The sequence below is a fragment of the Sinohyriopsis cumingii genome, unplaced genomic scaffold (assembly GCF_028554795.1).
Source record: "Sinohyriopsis cumingii isolate HCF-2022 unplaced genomic scaffold, ASM2855479v2 utg002431l, whole genome shotgun sequence".
In the NCBI taxonomy this organism is placed as follows: Eukaryota; Metazoa; Mollusca; class Bivalvia; order Unionida; family Unionidae; genus Sinohyriopsis; species Sinohyriopsis cumingii.
The window spans coordinates 247,113-268,414 of NW_028316207.1; the positions used below are offsets into that span (position 1 = coordinate 247,113).

General features: G+C 35.1%; 1 protein-coding gene across 1 annotated transcript in view; it reads right to left on the reverse strand.

The window, feature by feature from the left end:
* The window catches only part of LOC149770742 (cytoplasmic dynein 1 light intermediate chain 2-like), an 84,686-nt gene that overhangs the window by 50,120 nt on the left and 13,264 nt on the right, over positions 1-21,302 (reverse strand). The window contains exons 3-5 of the mRNA XM_089949170.1: positions 20,957-21,073; positions 20,305-20,535; positions 648-844 (exon numbers count right to left, since the gene is read on the reverse strand). Of these exons, the coding sequence (XP_089805296.1) occupies positions 648-844; positions 20,305-20,535; positions 20,957-21,073 (545 nt within the window). The remainder of the gene's footprint in view (positions 1-647; positions 845-20,304; positions 20,536-20,956; positions 21,074-21,302) is intronic.

Genomic DNA, 21,302 nt, shown 5'->3' on the forward strand with positions numbered 1-21,302 from the left:
GCAACTCTCCTTAACAGGAAATGCATTGCTATAGTTGACAGGTTACTAAAAATAAGTGGACTGGAAATTCTAAAGGTCAACAGAAGATGAACTTTTATCTGTCCCTCTCCATTTTATTCAGACTGATTTCTATTCATGCTGGTAAAAGAGGAACTCCCAGAAGAACGAGGTACAAACTTGTGTAACTTAGTAATATTCTACACAATTTCCTGTTCAATACAAAAAATGATAAAACGCAGGCCTCCAGAAATGGCAGAATATGCCAGAAACAACTTTAACTGATATGATGGAATTCTCTCACTGACACAATCATACCCATTTCTCTGATGGACTTGACCCTAGAAACCAATCCCACTAAAGTTGACCAGATGGGTAATTCTTCTTTGCTTTTATAAAAGGCTCAATTAACAGAAACAGAGTTTATAACAAGTGCTAATATTATCAGACTTGATAAATAATTGTTTTACCTGAAACTCTTATATGGGTACTGTTCTTCTAATGTACTTAAGACATACAAAGGAAGGTGTGAAACATCTTTAGGGACTCTGTAAATGGCTGAATGTAACCTCAATAGGGATCTCAGCTTCCAGCTCGAAACAAGTATGGAAGTAAACTAAATTCAAGGCATCCATAAAACAGCTAAGTACCTTAGTTATGACTACAACTATGGGTATTCCCAAATTCTGACTCAATATGTTCTCCCCAAGTGGTAGGAGACCACCATCTTCCTCTGATGTTGAGTTGGAGGAATGTGGATGCAGGGGATTTACATCTCGTCGGGATGTGGACTGCGTCACTGAATGACTCTCATCAGGTTCTGTGTATTCCTGGAAAAACCTAATTACTGCAACAGAAGAAATATAGCTAAAATGGTATGGAAAACAATGCTACTGTAGAATTAAGTAATGATGAAAATGCAGTTTTTGATGAATCAGCAGTCTACCCTTTAACATATTGTTTAAAATGTCATACTTGAAAATAGGATGGCCTGACTTATGATAAAATGAGGTCAATTTTATAGGTATTACCCATACATTTCTGACCCCAGGGTTATGCGGTTCTCTGGATTTTCAGTCTTGTGAGGGATGGACTTGGAGTTATCATTATGGGTAACCTTTGACCTTTGGGCCTCTCTAGTGGAAAACAATAATTTTTTTAATTAGCAGAGTCTCTGGGACTTAAAATACCTTTGGGGGCACCTTAAGTGATGTAGGGTTTTTGCTCAGGGAAAATTGTAAAATGTTCGAATATAAACTCAGCATTGTTTTTTTTAAGTTTAAAAGTCATGTTAATTATAAAAAAGGTGACATTTGGTTAATGAATGATTTCATGCTAATTAACTAATGCAACCTGATGTGTCTTTTTCAAAAGTTAATTCCAAAATGCAACACTACTGTACATATAAGTTGACTGCAAACATGACACAGACCCTGATCTGCAGTTGCATAATGTGCTAGCAACTCAGGTATATTTTTTTTCAATTGATTAGTCTAACAAACTGCAAAGACCCAAATCTGCTGGTACATTATGCAATGGAAGAACTGGGTCTATGCAGTATGTACTTGGATCTGACTTGTAAGCTACTATAAAGTAGGCTGATAAATTACACTCTGCCAGATTTATTACCCTTAGCCTTGAACAATGTTTACCTTAACCCATCACTTAATACAAAAATACATGTCCTTCCAGAATACCTACTAGTTGTCAATCCAAAACCTAACACACCATGTCTTACATTATTGACAAAAACTCATGAAACAATAGCTCAGATACTGCTGATGCTTATCATATTTGTGATCACTTTCTAAAAAATCACAATAGTGAACATAAAATCAATATTATGCAGATAAATAAATATATTCAGTTTCTACACAAGATGAATCATATCAAGATGACCGAACTTGAACTATTTAAGTAAGCTAGCCTACAGCAACCATACTAAAAAAATTACTTTCAACAGCTGTTTGTGATACACTGGCATACTAATCAATTGCTATATCAGGCTGAAAACAGCTTTAAAATTTCATACTGGCAGCCCAACCAACGCCAATTGGGCATTACCAAATCCGAAGTTTATCATCTGCAGTTTTATCCAACCATTCTGCATGCCATTTTAAAAGTATAGAATTCTATCATGTAACTGTGGCTGGCTTCTTATGGATATGAATGTAATAATTAATGTCTGCATCTAGAATCAATACTTAAAAGCATTTTTATACATGTAAAAGCTGTATCAAAGAGCAGCCAAGACCCATAATGTGTACAATTAAATCTGGATCTATGGTGTTCACTTGAAATGTTAATGAAGCAGCATAGACTTCGATCTACATGTTTATTATGTAATGGGCTGGATTTTGGGTCTGTGCTCTTCACAATAATTTTAAAAAAGCAGATCCTGATATAGTTGCATATTAATTAACTGGCACGATCTGGGTCTATGCTGTTTACAGCTGGGTGCATAAATGTGATAGTCTGAAGCAAGAGTCATGAACAAAAGTACTGTGAATGGCACATTATATGCCTGGCCTTATTTTTAAAGTCCTCTATGTAGATCACTGCAATTTTTGGTGCAGACACTTTCTTCTTTCAGTCACAGTGACCATGATCTTTGACCTTTTAACCCCCAAATAACTAGGCTTCTTTCTTACCTCAAGCATAAACCATTTATAAAGTTTGCTTCAGGCCTGTGCTGTAAAACTTATATTATTGTAAAGAAAACCATCTTTTTTCTTTCAGTGAGTGACCTTGGACTTGACCATTGAACCCAAAATCAACAGGATTCTTCGTTACCCTAAGTGGAAACCACCACAATCTTTTGCCTAAGTATATAAAGTAGGACTACCATTATTTAATAGAATCCATTTTCATTCCTTTATTCAGTAATCATGACCTTTTACCTTTTGATCCTGAAATTAATAGGGTTCTTCACTACCACAAGTGAAAGCTATCCACAAAGTTTAGTAACTGTAGAGAGAACCTAAGTTATCATACAAAAACCATTTTCCCATTCAGTCACAACAACCTTGACTTTTCACCTTTAGTCTCCAGAACTGATATAACCAAGACAACCAAAACGTTTGCTAAACGCATACAACATTTAAGTTAAATGTACTGTGGGGAACTAAAAAAACGTTGGCAACAGATGGATGGACAACATCATATTATAATACACTTCATGTTATGCTTGGTCCACGAAAAAAAAAAAAAAAGGAAAATGATCGCCAGTATTACTATTATAAATTATCAATGTAATCAATTTCAATGGCATGAAACATTTAACACATAACAGCAAGGAAGTAGCTAAGCTACTTTAACACAAGTTATGATTTTTAATTATGCAAATCTACTTGTTCAACAAATTAAATGAATAACTAATTAGAATATACTGATCAAAAGCTTTGGCTAATGGCTACCAACAGAAATCAAATATATACATGTACATACAAAAGAATTTCAAAGTTAGTGATTATTCAGCAGACCAACTAGAACTTAGAAGGAGTCATGATAACCAGATAGACATATACAAGTAAATATGTACTCAATACTCTAGTGGGTTTTTTTTGTTGTGCTAATGAAGGTGGTTATTACAGCATATGAAAAGTCTGGTGATATCCATCCCTACTGACTGACACATAGCTGCCCTTACAGTTTGAGTGGAAAAGACAGGTCATACTAAAACCAGACAAATGAACTAAGTGGCTCAGTACAATGACAAAAATCAATAGGCCAATCTCCCCATATGAGCATAGTATTCTTATCACAGCACTATGAAACACTCCACAGTAAACAGACACCATCAATAAAAGTGGTCCAGACTGATCAATACACCGAGTTGAATGTTAATGTGATGCATCACCATCACCTAATTTCTCAGTGTTTACAGTTAAAAATTATCAATACAACATTATATCAATTGCAGAGATCAATCTAATGGATACCATATTAGTATCATTGTCATTTACAACTAACTAAATATTACAAAACATCTTTTGATCAAAACCCAATGTCAATATGACCCATCCATCTAGAAGTATCAATGCACTCTATTCTGGGATGAGGAGGATTTGGTTATTTGGTGGCCTACTTATGGACATGCCTCTACATGACCACTGAAGAATAGATTTGATGCAAATGTCTGTAATCTAAGTGTAGCTCTGTAATGCTCTCTTTTGCTTTTAACACATTAACCCCTAGCGACGACTTAATGGGGCAGGAGGTAGTTTCCTACTGTTGAGCTCTGTAGCATCATGGTCATGCATGATACAATAAAGTGGGTGGTATTATAGAAAGGTAGACAGATGTAGCTCTACAATGATACCAAATAATCTGGAATATCTAGTTGCACTACAAAATACAGATAAAAAAACCTCATTTTTTGGACCCGACTATTTTCTACCCAAAATTTGCCCGTGGTCAGAATCCGAGTTTATGTCTGGATTTTAGACTTTTTGGTCTCAGATCTAAGGCAAACCCGTATGAACTGCAAACAGACAGTTGAGCCTTTGCAAAAAGTAGGATGAGATGAGCATTTGGAATAAAGAGTGGTCTCCATAAAAAAAATTTGGTTCTGTTTAGCAAAAAAAAAAAAAAAATTTTTTTTTTTAACCCTTCTGTTCATGCGCAAGTCAAATAGCCAATGAAAAATGATGTTTCTAACACAACTAGGCAGTATGTTATTGATAGATCATCGAGGACTTGGTGTTTTCGGATCTGTTGGCATTGGCAAGTTTAGCTGTTAGAAGTCAGGTCTATTTACACTGGGGTCTTGAAGTTTTCTCCTTAAACAATGCAATAAGACTGAAACTCATCCAGACTGAGGTAAATATGAGCTGTCCTCTTTACCAAGAAAATGACAGATGCAGGGACTTTGTACAATGTTGGTGATGAAGAAGGAATTGGGCAAATTCAGGCAGCAGCAAATAAAGAAGTTTCTCAACGGATGCACTTAAGTCTGTGTCTCTTCATGTCATTGTCAGATCTAGCAATGATGATGGAGCTTGCATGATTTGTCATATACTGAATACTGGGTGACACAGACACCTCTTGTGATGGTGCAACCTAGACTGGAACCCTGTCTTGAATGACATACTGTATCTTCAAGGCAATTGCTGACTGTATTGTCCATAGTCTGGACAAGATATCAGGCATCTGGGACAGTAACATTGCCATGGCTGGTACCATAGTGGTAAGTTGTGATAGGCAGTCCTGGTGCTATTTAATGTTGGTCACTGAAGGCACTGGACTGAGGGTACATAGGTGTGGACAAATTCTGGGCTATGAAGGAGCTTGTAAGCATGATTTGTCATATACTCAAGAGTGAGCGACACAGACACCTCTATGATGGAGCTTGTAAGCATGATTTGTCATATACTGAATAGTGGGCGACACAGACACCTCTATGATGGAGCTTGTAAGCATTTGTCATATACTGAATAGTGGGCAACACAGACAGCTATATGATGGAGCTTGTAAGCATGATATGTCATATACTGAATAGTGGGCGACACAGACACCTCTATGATGGAGCTTGTAAGCATGATTTGTCATATACTGAATAGGTCCAAAATAGCAACTGGGTATTATGGCCATGTACTGGCCATGGACTAAGATTGGTTTATATAGGCACTATATTGGATAGGTCAATCCCTGTGAATGCCAGTGTTCTGATGCTGGAATGGGATACATGATATTAGATCATCATAACTAGTCCACACAGGCATAAATACAGGCTATAATGAATTAAATGTTGACCATAACTGACTCATATCTGATGGCCAAGTCCTGTCTTGATGGGCCATCATTTCCTTCACTCTGGTTTCAAATGCATGATGATGTTAATGGATGTTCTATCACTGTAATAGCCCTTCCTACATCAGCTGAGGCTGTGGTGGAGCTGAGGTACTGTCAAAAATATCTGTTCAGGTTAAGAATGTGAAGACAGAGCTGGGGCTATGAGTGTCAAATCAGCTGAAAACATTCCACCTAATTTTCTTTTGCACCAGCAAGCTCTCACCTTGCCAACATTTATGTCAGAAGAATGAGGCAGCTGAAATACCAATGGCATCCTCCTCTCAATTTCCATATTTCTCTATCTTGCCTTCACTCCTTTTGCTATGTCTTGCCAAGACTGTAGTACACTGATTTAGATGTTGCATGTATGGCTTGTATTAATAAATTTTGTTTAAAATTCATACTGACAATTCATATCTTTGCTTTTATTTCCTGATGATCTTGTGGGTCCCATCGTATTAATAAGAACAAAATTTATCACGCAAAATTATTAGATTCAATAACATTTATTTTGATATGAATCAATGCAACATGTTCAGTTCTTTGAATTGAAAGAGTATCTCTTATATACTTTGCTGATACAAAAAAATGTATAAACGAAGTGTTAAAAAGAAACATGGAAAAAGTTGCCAGGTGATATAATACTGAATATAAGTAAACTTAAGGTGTGATAATAATACACAAGCTAAAATGAACAATAAAATAATCAACTTATGAAGATGATACACTGTGATGTAGGCAAAACCCTGGTTCAAAGATTGTGTGCTTACTTTATAACACCGTACACGTACTGAAAATGTTACAAATTATAAATAAATTACAAACTAATTTCTAAAAGAATAGAATGTAGTCTCACCTTCAATAAATACTTAATATTATGTCATATGTGTGATTTATTCAAATTGTATTTTATGTTCAGAATATGCTTTTATCCATCATATTTATGTCAAACTGTAAGCAAAAGGTCTTGCATATCGATAATCACTGGTATTATTTATATAAAGCATCGATAAATATCCACTAGCCAACCTTAAGTTTCTACTTTACTGCATCCATTAAAATACCATGCTTTTATTTATTTAGCAAAAAGTGCGTCTTTCTCACTTAATTCTTAGAACTTGATCATCAATTCTGATCATCATCATCAATTGAGCACGACAGGAAGGAGACTGGGGACTGAACAATTTATGGTTATTTTTGACATTTATTGAATCTTGGGTTAGTTACAAGTCTGATATGCTAAGCCACTGCAATTCCCACAAATACAGTACATGAATTGTCAATATACAGTGTGACCCCGCTATAACACAGTAGTTGGGAGCCATAGAAAGTGACCGTGTTATAGGCTGAACCATGTTATAAGCAGCAAGGTCAGTAAGCTGAAGAAAATGATGCATGTACCCCAAAAAATTTGCAAAAGGGGGTGTTAGGTAATACATGCGGGCAGTAAGATATGTGCTTCATCGGCACAGTTACCATCTTAAATCGATGCATATTAAATGAAAAATACACATATAGTGAAAACAGAGAAGGCATATATAATATTTTACTTTTTTTAGAGAACCACGAATTGGTACATATATGTATATGCTGTTTATATATACCTGTCTAATGTATAGCAGGAATAGAGTATCAACACCATGTATTCACCTGCAAATCTCATCACATACATTGAATCTACAATACAAGTAATTCCATTAAAAATATGCACACACAGAGATTTAAAATATTCAGTACTTTTGACAGGTCATATAGGTCTGAATTCAGTGGAAAAACGTAGCACAATCACGTAACGAATGACGAAGCACACGATTTACTTTAAAGTATGTCCCAAGTCTGTAAAAGTTAGTCTGCATTTTAAGCCCCCATTGGTAGGAAACGTAAGCATAAACTTTTGTCCCTGCAAAAAGGGAACTTTCACCACACAGTTAACATGTTCCAGTCATGTTGAAAAATGCAAAAATCCATCAGATTCCATTGCTTTTATATAAGTTTGGTAGTGACTTCCTTTTAAGAAAGGTTCTTTGTTTTTATTGAAGATCATAGTCAGCTTTCTTTGATGAAGGGTGCATGCGTTATTGAAGAACAGCTTTGGGGAACCAAACAAATGCCCATTTCTTACTTCAAATGATTGTATTGCATGATTGAGATGAATTTTGTTCCATTTGTTTAGTACGTTTTCATAACAATTGGCGCTTCAAAGGTAATCTGTTTCCTTTGAAATTTCAGCAAACTATTTTATCTGGGTACATTTTTAAAAAGGAATTGGCTGTCGTTTGGTCTCTTCTAGTTACTGTTCCTCCCTGCCTATTACATAGACCAACAGGTAAGATGTTTTCTTTTACATTTGTGGTAGCAGAGTGATGCTGCTTTACACGCATGTGTTAGAAATTTAACAAAGGGTCAACAGACGATAGAGATGCAGGTGTTCTGGTCTGATGACAGGGATTATTACAGAAAATGTGAGTGTTCTGACGGATTTAATTCTGAGTGAAAAGAAGAGGAATTTTACTTACCATCCACATACAAATGTGTGTAAATATATCAAATACTAGCGAGCGAACGAAAAAATAGATTACGAGATAATGCCTCGTCCAGTTGATCTCTGTAACCAGAAATGTCAACAACAAAAATAATGGAAATCCCACAACATACAGTACACATACTAGATGTCAAGATAAGCGGATTATGATATAACAATGCACTGTTTAGATGGTTTGATATGGATAAAGAATTTGTTTATGTAACAATAGATACATTTCAGTGCATTTTTTATCAAGTTTGTGGCTTCCTTTCATGGGGCCCCTGAATTTCTCCACTCCAAACCAATGGTTGTATATACAAGTTTAAACAGCCAACTATGTCGGCAATGAAACAGAAAAATCACCAGATGGCATATTTTGCCGCCAACAAGGATTTTTCCCCCAAAGTTTACGACATTGGCGAAGCCCTACGCGATCCAAGAATAAACTTTTTACACATTATTTTCCATCCTTTTAAGAAGAAAATACTATTTGTTTGTGTACAAGAAAAATACATATAAAATTTCAGGAGCCACACCACAATCGTCATGTATTATTGATACACGATTGCTTCCCCAAAATGATAATAAACATTTTGTTTTTTCGTACTTTTAAGAAAGAATTTTTTTGTGTACACGAAAAATACATATGCATGAAATTTTGGGAGCCACACCATGACCATGTTGTATTCAAATTCATGTTATAATGGAGCGAGGTCAAACTGTATTATAAATTGTTGTCTAACCAGCATGCCTTAATAAAGTATTTGGCACAAACAATTAAGGTTTCCCCAGATCATGGAATCTGCCTATCAATATTATCACACTGCATATCTGACTTGCAAAAACTTCTATACAATCTCAATATACAATCTTAACATTGTTGCTGACAATGCAGGCAAGACAAATAAGGTTTTGGCTTGGTTTGGTACCTTGTCAAACAGCAATCTATGAAGGTCATTCAATGCCAAGACAATTGGAGTCATATATAGCTTGTTGTTTTTTTTTTTTTTTTTTTTGGGTGGTAAACCAGTGTGCAAAGAATACATTTTTTAGATACAGGTCTAGGGGTGGTGACTTTAAGAAAAGACCTAACTCACATTCCACAAGCTTGGTCTCCTATTTCTATATGCCCCAAATTGTCCCCTTTTTAATATTTATTTGTCACACAATGTTTCAACTGCTACACTTTAATATGAACAGATGAAAACAAAATCATTTTAAATTGACTTGTGTGTTTATTGGCTCTCAAAAGACTTCAGGGAAAGCAATGTTTTCCTCCAGGCCCTGAGATCAGCAATTGTCTAATTACTCTAACAATGTCCTTTCACTCAATTTCTGTTTGCACTTTTGATGATATCAAAGGTGCCACATTGTTATGTTTAACCATTGTTTCACTACTGTAAGCATGAGCAAGGGACAGCTGAATTATTTATTCATTAAACTTTAACATTGAACATCTTGAACTCTGCAATAGTAATTAAACAAGACCATTAAAAAATCAAACTACTTACTCAAGTGCTTTTGTTGAAATCATTTTAAGTCTGTTTTTCCATTTTATCTTAACATCAACAGAGGATGGCAGATTTTAAATCAAAGACTTGAAAGCCAACATGGACCACATTTGATTCCTTTATTACTTATAATACCTCAAAAAACATCCTGCATTTGGCCTAAACTCAACCAGATTACAACAATAAAGTAAACAATTAATAGCTTGTTGTGTATATTAACTGGTTCTAGCTGGCTTCTGGCACACATATATCCAAAATGGTATTTCAGAATAACATGCATGTTAAAGACATGTGTTCACTATAACGTTTAGTAACCCAGGCTTCCCCATTAACAGATTCCATGCTTCACTTCATACACAAAGTTTACAACTTTCTATAGAAGTATGATAAACAGTTATCTTCACAAGGGTAAAGACATGGGGATAAATATTAACGCTTTATTAGTCTTTCAATAACTTTAAAATAAAGTTCCACAATTAATCAGTGCAATCGAAGTTTTCTCAGGCAAATTAGTCTTTTTTTTTTTTACGATATGTCCAATGGGCACCTCATTTAGAATACAAAAGGGACCCAATCTGAAGTTAGAGGGTCCCTGGTGTCAAGATATCAGGTTTTAGCACCGGATAAATACAGTTTAAATTATTTAATACTTACCAGTTATTATGATCCATGACAGATGCCCAGTTACTGGTTTTCCATTCTCCATAACTGCCAACTCTAACACGACCTTCTCAGTAAGGCATATGATATTTTCGTTAAGTATGACCAATTTTTGGTGAGGTGTAATAAACTATCATACGTGCTGCTATTGTCAATAAGGAAAACACATTTGAAAAGTTTAGAAGTGCGATCTGGTGCAGTGAAGGCAACACTATGCTCAACTTAAATTTCCTAAGTATACTTAGACCTTTATAACCTCCAGTTCAGTTTCAGAAACTGCATTTTCAAACCCGGCAGAGGTCAAAGGCTTCTTGATAGATTTCTTAACTTGGCTTAATCTTTATTTTTTCTGATTTCAAATGGTAGCATCAATCATCTTTCTTGCTGTAAGCAGTACTCCAATAAACTCAATATGATGCTTAATAAAAATAATTGTTGCCTTTCCTGCTGTTTTTCTTAGCACAGCCAAGAATCTGAATATTCCTTTTCATGTGCCAATTTTTAAAGACTTCTTAAGTGGCTAATTGTCCCATTCACCTTCAATGTGTTTTCATTTGTTAAACAACATTTCCAGACAATGATGTAGATTGAACATGCCGGGGTTCTGCATGAAAAACATGGCGAATTAAAGCATCTGAGGCACTCCTGTGAAGTTAGTTTGGTTCCTTGACTAACTCCACTCAGTCTCGTATGAAAACCATGATCTAGACCTAACCAGGACAAGCCAACATCTCACTATGAGTGCAATGATCATATTTTCATATTTATTTTTACACTAATCTGTAAATCCATAGTTTTAGGGGTATCTCAGTAACACTTATAGTCAAAACATAAGGGCTGACAGGTCTGCATCACCCTGTCAATCACTGGTGCCAAGTACCTAAACCTTGTGCCAAGTGCCCATCATTTGTCACACAGCCTGGGGATTGCTGACCAGTGCCCAATAAACAGTGACAAAGACCTGCTGGAGAAATCTCCATTTGGGAAACTTGATTCATCTGACAATCTAGACACCGTTGAATAAGGCACAAGTCAGTCTGAGTGAAATGAATATGACTGCTTTTCTTCCCCCCAAAATAGCAGAATATGTGTATGATGGTCTAACAGCACCTCAGCACAAAATTGGCTACATTGTGCCAATTAAAAGTTCTGCAAATGTAAAAATGAAGAATTGCACAAAACGTTTGTCAGATCAACCCTTCCAAATAAATGTAAACATATGTATTGCAAGATATGGGTACAAGATAAAAATGTAAAGATGTTAATGTTCAAAAAGATGTACAGGAACCCAAAAGTTTAAATGCACACTAATAAAATCCTTCATATATATGGTTGGAAAAGCTGGTCTTACTTATGGATGCTGGTGATATCCTTGAATCTGGAAGTATCAGTGATCGCTCCTGTGATCAGACGAGATCTACTGACAAGAGAACGATGTGGCTCCCTTCTTTCTGCCACTACTGAAGCAGCAGTTTACTGGCAAATTCCACACCTCATATGGCCATAAGGCACAGAAAGTACATCTACATGAGTGCACTCAGTACATGCCAAGCAGTTAGTGTGAGTGTCCCCAAGATTTATGGTTGAAGTTTTGCCAAAAGATACTAAAAATAGTGAAATTTTTGAGCCCCAAAACCCCATAATAACCACATTAAGTCCAAGGAAAAGAATGATGGAATTAACTTAGGCAACAGACTGATTATTTATTTTTATTCTAGACCTTCCATTACTTACTGGGGGATGAATTCACCTTGGGCTTAGGGACTTGCATAAAGAAAAGTCAAAGCAATGTAAAAATTACTGTTAATCTATTACTGCTATTAACATTTCTCGTTCAGAGTCACAACATGCTTACTGACCTGAGCTGATCCAACCACAGGACTCAACCCTGCACCCTTTTGATTGTGAGTATGGCATGCCAACTATTGGCCCATCACTGCACACCCACCCACCCCTACAGAGGAATCCAGCATCACACCCCCTCCCCAATGCTTGTACTGTATACAAGTAAAATTTATGATGATTTATACCCCATTTTGCAATCCATATTTTTTTTTTTACAGACTTCTTACTAAATGCAATGTAACAAATACACAGCCGGTACTCAGTATTAGTTTTCTTTTACAGGTGTGTGATTCATTTACATAAATTAAATTAAATCAACCCATAGGGAACATTTGACTTTGTGGATCTGATAGTCTGTGCAACAGGTTAGACAATACATATTGCATATGTTTGTAAACAAATATTTATTTTTTTCTCCATAAATTTTACAGATGATATCAAATAGGTGAAAAACTATAGTAATAGTCATAAAGTCATGTAGGCATTCAACACCAAATATTTCTGTAATGTCTTTTTTTAGAATCTGATTTTACAAACCTGTAAATGGCAATTATTCACTTTATTTGGATCCTCATGCAACCATATTTGTAAGATCATTATTTACATGCCCCTAGAAGTACATATGGCAAAAAACAAATGGTAAAACCAATGTTAAAGTATATCATTTCTGGACAAAATCAACCCGAAAGTGTGATAAAAAGTACAAACTGGAGTGAATGTTGTGTGCTGTGATTTTACAATCAAAGTTAGGCATGTCGATAAACAAATTTATATTACCCTCTAGTGTGACAATTGGACTTGATGTGCTCTTTTCGTGATCCAGTTTAGTACCAAACCACTATTGTAAAAATCCATAGCAATCAATAATTTTTGTCTGGAAGTTTCTTGAAAAACGTTAAGGTGTAGATCATTCAATAATCAGGACTGAATAGACTTTGGTTAAATAAAATTAGTATTATATTTTTAAACAACAATTTATATTTGAAGAAATGTATATATATGACCTGTAAAACTTATACTTCAGAGGAATGTGTGTATAATTCGGATTTTTAACGTAGCTTTAACAATTTTTCAGTCATACTGCTACGATGTCTGCAGTGTGGCAGTTTACAGTATGTCCAGCACTGGGGCATCATGCCACAGACATGTAGAATGATGTCTCACCCAGTCACATTATCCTGACACCAGGCAGACCAGTCCTAATACTAACATCTTAATTAATGCTGAGTGTCAAGCGAGGCAGCTGTTAGTACCATTTTTACAAGTCTCTGGTATGACTCGGCTGGGGATGAAACCCATGGCCTCCTGCATCCGAGGCGGATGCTCTAAACACTAGGCCACCGGAGCAGTTATTTTTAGAGGAACAAGACCATACATATGCGATTTAGCAAATTTTGACATATTCTGCATTACTTCATCCTCTGCCACCAATTATTATGATCTACAAGCATATGACAATGTCAAATACAGTCAAATGTACAATATGTCAAATTTCTCACTGACGAGTTTCATGCAAATAATGATATTATTTCATGATTCTGTAAGCGTATGTTTTTTCTTCTAAGCTGCAAAATCAGTAATTTTAGTGGTAACTTTATTTTCACAGAACAACTGATCCACTGCAGCCCTAAAATGAATTCTAGGCTTACAGGATCAGAATTGAATATAAAATAGCCGGAAGCCAGAATTTGCTACAGACATTTTTAACAAGTAGCAAAAGATCTTAACATGTGGCAGAAGATTTTACCTACAAATATGTATTCAGCCAGTGACACTTTAAAAACTTTTTTATATCTATTATATTGCTGTCACTAACTCATGAGGTGTAGATTTTCTGCTAATATCTTTGCATGGAAATAACACTGAATTCCAAACACATTAAACTGATCTGACTGATCATTTTGAACATCAATACATGCTCATCATTTAAAAGAAAGCATCAGTAACTTCTATCTTTTGGAAAGGATCTTCTTCATCAATAAAATTCAAACCTTGAGTCACTGAGAGTTCTTAACTTCTCAAAATTTTTGTCGCTACAAAATCTCTGTCAGATTTTGTACTTGGTACCAATCATAAAACAGGTAGCAAATTTGCTACTACAGTGGTCCCCCTCATGAATGCCCCTCCCCACCCCCGATCAGCTGCCACCCAGTCTTTATGGCCAGAATCACAGAATCTAGTTCGTGTTCAAAAGTACCCTTCAAGAAAGGCCACCCCTTTAACGCGATCAGCGGCCAACATATTAGTGCACAAATGTAAAATTAACCCCTCACAAGCAGCCACATTTTATTATTAATATATGTCCAGAACCAATATTTAATTACGATAAGGTAAGTAATCTGATTATCTTTCCCAATATCAGTTTCCAGATATCAGGTTTTCATGTGTGTGTGTGTGTGATTAAGATTTTTAACATAGCTTTAACAATTTTTCAGTCATACTGCTATGATGTCTGCAGTGTGGCAATTTATAGTGATGTCTAGCACTGGGGCAGTTGGGGCCCTGAGTGGCTGAGTGGTCTAAAGCGCTCTCGATTATGGATCTCTGTCATTTCACCTCTCTCTCTGTGGGTTTGAGTCTAGGATTCGACCAATGCGGGTATGTGAGAAAGCTTGCCAGTAGCTTCTCGTGGGTTGGTGGTTCTTTCCAGGTTTTTCCTCCACCATTAATACTGGCCGCCATGCATAGCCTATCATGTGCTGAAAAATGGCGTTAAACCCCACAACAACAACAACAGCACTGGGGCATCATGCCACAGACATGTAGCATGATGTCCCACCCAGTCACATTATCCTGACACCAGGCCGACCAGTCCTAACACTAACCTCTTAATGCTGAGCGCCTAGCAAGGCAGCTGTTAGTACCATTCTTGTAAGTCTTTGGTATGACTCGGCTGGGGTTCGAACCCACGACCTCCCACTTCCGAGTGGGATGCTATAACCACTAGGCCACCAGAGCGGTCTCAGGATTTCGTAACTGAAAGAAGTGTTGGCTAAAGTACATGTGCCACTAAGGTTATTATTATATCATTATGTTGATGTTTGCAGGAAATGGGGTCAGCAATGCTTTGATTGAACTTTGGGTTTCACACAGAGGATTTTTTTTTAAATTGATGACAACAAACGGACATAATTGTCAAGATCATAACATGGTCAGATAGAAATGGAGTCAGCAATATTTTGATCCAGCTTTGGGCTCCACACAGCAGATTTAAAAAAAAAAATTGTATCACTTCCTTTATAACAAGAACTTTCGTGTACAAAAGTTTTGTCTCCAAAATTAAATTGCAGTACTGTACAATTAGCAACATAGGAATAAATCATTACAAAACTTTAACATGTCATCATGTAAACGAAGAAATAATACTTTAGAAGAAAAAGTAAAAATTATTCGACTTGATGACAATGGGAAGAGTACATTTGCCGAAAGATTTTATGTTGGGAAGACTCAAATACAGAAGATCATAAAAGATGAGAATAATATTTTCTAACAGTGGGAAAATGGAGCAAATGGAAAACGAATAAGTTTATATACGAAACAATGTATGTACCAAGATTTAAATAACTTTTTTCAATGGTTTGGTAATGAGCATGCCAACAATAGCCCACTCACATTTCAAGCCAAAGAATAAGAACTATTAATTTATGTTACTTGAAATAACTCTGTTTTTTAGGCAAGAACATTTTAATAATTAATGCTACTTTTAAACAAAGATATTAACTGCTTTAAGTTATATGTAGCTTTCCTACTATATACACATATACATCTCACAAGTGTAGCTTTACCTCTGGAAAGGCCACCTGTCTTATAAAGCCACTTTCCTGGTGCAGAAGGGGTGGTCATGTAAGAGGGGGACCACTGTAGCTACTATATAATTTGAACCCAGACTTAAACCAAATTTTTCCTGGCATATGGAATTATCATTCAGACAACAACAAAAAATTCCAATTAAGGTTCCACTCTGATTGAGCAACAGATAATGTTGTTGATCAGATGCCATCTACTTTTTGTATGTTAAATTCTGGCACTATTTAAAAATAAATCCCATGAATTATACGAAAATAGCAGATATCCTGAAATCACCATTTTCCAGATATATCAAGCAGACTCAAAGATTTGACTGGCACATACCTTGAACAACTGGACACTGGTTTCTTTTTTGGAAAATCAATAAAGGTGACACTGACTAAGCTTAATTCAAAGGTGACTAGGTCCAGTTTACTCAGTGTTTCTTAAACAATCATGAGACGTGACACTGACTTAGTGTATTTGATCAGTATGTTTTCCCAATTGTTTAAACGCTCTATAGACATAAAACAATACAAAAAGGTGTGAAATCTTATCTCATGGAATATTAAAAACTTCTATTACTGAATGATTGCCCCAGAGTACATACTATACGCAACATCAGCTCCTCACACCAAATTAAAAAAAACATATATATATACTGTGTCCCACTCTGTCACCACATCATACCTTTACAACAATTTTTTTTTAAACATATGCCTGGATTGAAAAAAAAGATACCAGCAACAATAACAAACTTTTTATTATCATCCTCCAAGATTTATTTGTGGACTGATCAAATAAAACTCCACCATCTGGCCTTATGAGAAATGTTGGTCAAAATGGTGAATTAAGTATTTTTAAAGTATCAAGTATGCTTGATCTCCATTAATAATTAATTTGTAATAACAGTAGAATGGAATAAAATACTGTAAGGTGAAATTTTAAAGTAGTTTTTAAAAAAAGGAAAATGTCTTTATTAAATAATTAGTTTGAGAGGAAGCCAGTGCCTCATGGAAGGATAACCATGACTCTAATACAGCAGCAATTCCTATCTGAAAATGACACATTTTCCAGTATATTCATTAATTAGGGATATCAATGTTTTCTTTTTTGCCACAACATATTTTTATCTCCTTTGAATGTTTAGCAAATACAAGCCAATTTTCATGAAAAATGCATGCCACGACCCATTAGAATTTCAGAATCCCAGGTAAAATGTTGTTGCTCTATATGCATTTAAAACATATTTGAAAAGAGTTCCAGTAAACATATAGCACAAGAGATTTCAGTTAAGTGTTTCCCACAGGTCAGTTTAGAACAGCATCATGCCATACTGTTTCTATGCCAGGACGTTTTTCTTTTACATCCTACCAGGACTTTTTTTCAAACCTGTGCCCTTTTATCAGTTACAAAATGCCCCTTTCATGTCTCACTATACAAAAAAGTTGCATATGTGCTTGAAATAATTTCTATGATCGTAAACTGAACTGCTTGCAACAGTGTGTCCACTCAATGAACAGTACCTGACATGCCAGTGAGTACATGCATGCCAACCTCACCCCCACCCCACCCTGAGAGGTGTGAGCGTAATTATTGCTATGGTAAGTGGCAAAAAACATAATTTGGGTGTAAAAAGTGTAATCTATATAATACATGCTAGAATTGCAGCAAGTATGAAAAAGATGTACAAGTTTTTGTCACAAAGGGCAAATTTCAAAGAACCAGAATACAAACACAAAATATACTGAATTTTTTTGTTTCTTTCAGCATTCACTTCTAGTCAACATGTGTAATGTTCACTGAATGATTGTGAACTGGAATCCAGCAATGATCACGGTGAGGTGTTAAGAGTGCTGATTTACATTACCCTCATATCCTTCTTTTAAAGTTTGTAAAGTGGTGTTGATTTGTCCCCGTTTCTGATCTAACATGTTTTGAAGTTTTACAAGATCCATCTGCTCTAATAATTTCCATCATAACATCCACAACTCACACCATAAAGCATTTCACTAAACATCTGGCACCATTTTCTTTAAAAATAAAGACTGGTTCACTAACTAGCTTATCAATCAAATGAATCTGTTAGGCAGGTTCATTTTTGAAGAAACCCATCTGTTTTGTTGGAAACGGGTCATATACAGTTGCTATAAATAGCAAATAAGGAAAGTGATCTTATGATATTCTTATGCAGAAGTCACCGTTTTAAGAATATTCTCAAATTTATATAGTGAAATTAAAGAGATGATAATAAAAATGATAAAAACACCTTTTTTGTTGCTTTATCTTTATTTTTTTAATGTAGCAGAAAAGCTTAATCCACATACAGTTTAGTGGAAAATGTAATTTGGTGGAAAAAAACAATGATTACACCAAAAGCATAATAACTGGCATGTATGTGAACATATATGATTAGTGGGATTATCTTTTCAAGTTAAACTGTCTTTTTAATGTCTCACTAACAAAAATAGTTACTGATGTGCCTGATATAACTTCTGTGATCATAAGTGGCAATAAATTTGTGTCCAGAGCTGAGGCTATTCATCGAGTCCACCGACTAACACCATGTGATGGTCCATAAAGGAGGTCTTTATTTATTTAAACTAACTGCAGTAGTGTGTCTGCTCAATAAACAGCACTTGACATGCAGTGAGTAGATACATGTATGATTAAAGGAATTAACTTTCCCCACTTGAATTGTTTTGCAATCTAAGGCTAGATTGTGTCAAATTTCTTTATTCTATATGACTCTTATTATTGCCCATTCACTGGAGAAGCTATAACTAATTACAGGATTAAATAAAGCTAATAACAACTTCTTCATGTGTATATAATTGTGTAAACCTTGAACAGGACTTGCACAATGATTTGCAACTTTATGACAAAATGACATCTCTGAAATGAAGACTGAAAGAAGTATGGAAAGAAAAGCAAAGCAAAAGCAATAGATGGTGGCAGAATTATAGTGATTCAAATGTGTGCTATGTAAGCTGTACACTGGGGAGTAAAGTGAAATGAATTTATTAATTGGTCAATCTTTCAAAAGTAGGAAAACTTATGCACATGACCAATTATAATTGTCAATGTACATTCTTCAGACCCTTACTGAGAAGAAGCCAATGCTTTATCAGAATATTATGAAGCTGTAGAGACATTTATTTATTCCACAGCAGCTGTGAAACAAATTTTCTCACAAGAAAAACTGATTGTTACTGAAATCAATTGCAAGTGCCTACCAAAATACCAAAAACAAACTTCATATCGTAAAACAATGAGCATAAATTCCCATTAGACATTGATCTCAAGCTTTGCAAATATTCCTTGCTTTAAGAAATTGAAGAATCTGTTCAACAGCTTTAACAATACCATTTCAGTTCTCTTAGGAGTTAAATGTACTAATGCATACTGCATAAGTGTTCAAACTTGTTGCTTTGTCAATATTGTTACATTGCAAGCAAATGTTTACCTTTACTTAACCTAACACTAATAAAGTATAAAACAATTTCAAAATTAGTTTTATTATTATTGCCTTAATGAAGACAAAATGTCTAAGGCTGTTCCAGCAAATATACTTGGAACCCAGGGAAGAAAATTTCAACAAGTAGTTACCCATATACAAAATTTTTAAACTTTTATCATTTTCTTTTGAACTCTGAGTGATCATAGTACCCTGGCACATATTTTTAAAAAAAAGTACATTCCCTGTTCTACGATGTATGGTTAAACAAACATCCCCTAGCACAAATGCATGTAAATGCCATATTAATATGCAAGTAATTTTATGCCTTACAGCTTTGCATGCTAGACATTAATTCGTTAATGATGATAAAAAGAATACACTTTATCGTGCTGAAATGTTTCTCCTAAAAGTATGTATTCAATTTAATTAAGGAATAACATCATAATAATAATAATAATAAACAGTCATCATGATTTTTATTCTATCATTATTATAAACTTAATGCTATTACTGCAACAAAAAAGGGCTTCCCTGTGTACTAAATGTGCCCTCTGGACTGGATGCCTACCATAGCTTTGAGATTCTGTGGGAAACACTATCAGTCAGTATTAGTTTTTGCAACATTCCTGTTAAAGCTGATGAAACCTAACTTTGCCGAGTTAACAACATCCTGATACATTAAAATGATGCTAACATTTCACAAGTACATGGTAAGTAAAAGTACTTACAACTTTGTTCATAGGCTTTTCTGTCTTCTGGGGATATCTTTAGCCTGTCCAAATGTTGTCGGAGAACTGTGACCCATTTTTCTATAGTCTCCATGATACTCCATGGATTAGCCATAGAGGCCACAATCATGACAATGGTATGTTCAAAATTACTCTCTGACAAGGCATACTTGAGTAATCCTGTATGATTTAGATCACCATCTAATGCCCAGACACTTAGGTGAGCTTGTTCTGAAAAAAATATTGACATGTAATAAAAAAAAATAAACAAGGGTTCTGCAGAATATGAGGTGTTCCCTGAGACCAGGAAAGTAAATCATGTATCTTGCCCATAAACCTGATCATTTAAAAAGATTTACTCTTTCTGATTTTAAACTTTAATGAAAATATTTTGTCAATTTTACTTGTATATAACATCATTTTCTAAAATATACTGTAATACACAGTGAATCTTGTGAGAGAGGAAATTCAGAAGTTAGATGAAAAAATCTGCCTGACATATCAGTGTAAAACATTAATTGAGCTTGAAGAAGTCTAGTTCTTTAGTTCAAATACAGGAATTATAATAGGCAAATGAATTCTTTTTATTAAATATATAATTTTAACTTTGAGCCACAACATATTTGCTGAAGACATATCTAATGGTACTTGCCATCTCCATATTCATCTTTTACATCTATGTAGTAGTACTCCAAACCGACCCCTTTCTTGGGGTCTTCAGTTCCTTGCAACTTGGCTATCAAAGTTGTCTTGCCTGATTCATTATCACCTGGATTGAAAACAAAATGTCTGTGTAAGATAAATTACAAAAAGGCCAAAACTCATAATCACAGTATTGCTTTAAAATCTTTGACCCTGGCCCGAAGGATCAAAATGCTGAACAAAGACATTGCAGAATTATCTCAGCTTCATAAAGATTCCTCCTAATTATAAACAAAATCTATCATGGTGTTGGTGATACAGAGGCAAATAAATTTTTTTAAACTAAAAACATAACG